General features: G+C 36.1%; 1 protein-coding gene across 1 annotated transcript; it reads left to right on the forward strand.

Annotated features, from left to right (window-relative positions):
• The first annotated feature begins 286 nt into the window (after positions 1-286).
• LOC107852402 lies at positions 287-1088 on the forward strand. Its single transcript, XM_016697443.2, has one exon. It carries the CDS (start codon positions 301-303, stop codon positions 937-939), a length of 639 nt encoding a protein of 212 aa, XP_016552929.1. The 5' UTR covers positions 287-300; the 3' UTR covers positions 940-1088.
• The last annotated feature ends 266 nt before the right edge of the window (positions 1089-1354 follow it).

A 1354-nucleotide genomic window follows, 5' to 3' on the forward strand; every position in this document is an offset into this window, starting at 1 on the left:
CTTAATTACATGGTAAGTTTGAATAAGTCAGATAGTATTTTATTATTTCACATAAAGTTGAATTGAATTGAACAAATTAAATCTGTATTTGATCGTTTAACTTAATTAGATTTATGTCAACAGTTAAATATTTGATTTAATTAGAACATTTAAACATGTCATTACATTCCTTAAATTAAATTGCAATCTTAAAAGCTAGGCAATTAATGAAAAGTAAATTATAACGTTTATTTTCACATCTTAAAAAGAGAAATAAACCCAAGATATCTAGCTTTAGAGGCAAATTTTCCTCCCAAGAAAATGTCTCTAATTTATTTCATAAACGTTAAAGTAATATTCATTTTATGCTTATTAATCGCGATTAAACCTAGCCTTGGGGTTGTTGTCCAAGGTTCCGGGCCGGGCTTCTCATCTATTGCGGGGGCGCAAGGTTCGGGCCAGGGCTTCTCATTTGGTTCTGGCATCCAAGGTCTCGGGCCGGGCTTCTCATTCGGGACGAATAATGGTGGGCCATTCTTTTGGAGTTTTAATGGGCCTGAGGCTGATAAGTGTCTAGCAACTCTTAGAAATACTCCAGGTTGTATCCAAGAAATACTTGGGTCTTTGTTCAAAATCCCATTTCACTTTAATGGGCCTATTGGGCCTCCATTTCACTCTATTGGGCCTCAATGTTGCAAAGTTGTTAGAGATATTGAAGATAATTGTTGGCCCAAGATTTTTCCAATAAGCCCGCTTTTTCCTCTTACACTCAAAGAACATTGTAGTTCACAGGGTCAGGGTCAGGGTCCGGATCAGGCTCCGGCTGAACAACAACCATCGGATTCTCCTCCGTCTCCACCTCAACAAGATTCGAATCCACTTCCGTCAACTCCAACTTCATCTCCCCCTCCGCCTCAACCATTCGCGTACTCATTTTCATTTGGAAATAAAGGAAATTAAGAATGGGCTTTTTGGAGAATAGGCCCAAATTTGAGGTATGGGCCTATTGTACCAAATAGTCCTTTAAATACTCTATTGGGCCTTTGACTCATGAAGAATAGAAGATTTAGTCAAGAAAGTGGTTTTCGCCATTAGTTTCTTACGTAATTAACATGAAAAATTAAGATCCAATTGTTGTTAAACAATTCTTCGAAATAATAATTTGTTGTTCCAATTTATGATTTTTTTTTGTAGGACATCCAAAACAAAACAAAAAGAAAAAGAAATGCCAGTCTTCATGGAATGTTTGACAGTTCTTGTTCATGACTATGTAAAATTTGACGAACAATTTAATGAATTGCACGTAAATAGGTCATGCGAGCTCAAATAGAATATTGATTTCAACTCGACATATACATCTCTTGATAACTCAAAT

Source organism: Capsicum annuum, chromosome 7, assembly GCF_002878395.1.
Source record: "Capsicum annuum cultivar UCD-10X-F1 chromosome 7, UCD10Xv1.1, whole genome shotgun sequence".
Taxonomy (NCBI): Eukaryota; Viridiplantae; Streptophyta; class Magnoliopsida; order Solanales; family Solanaceae; genus Capsicum; species Capsicum annuum.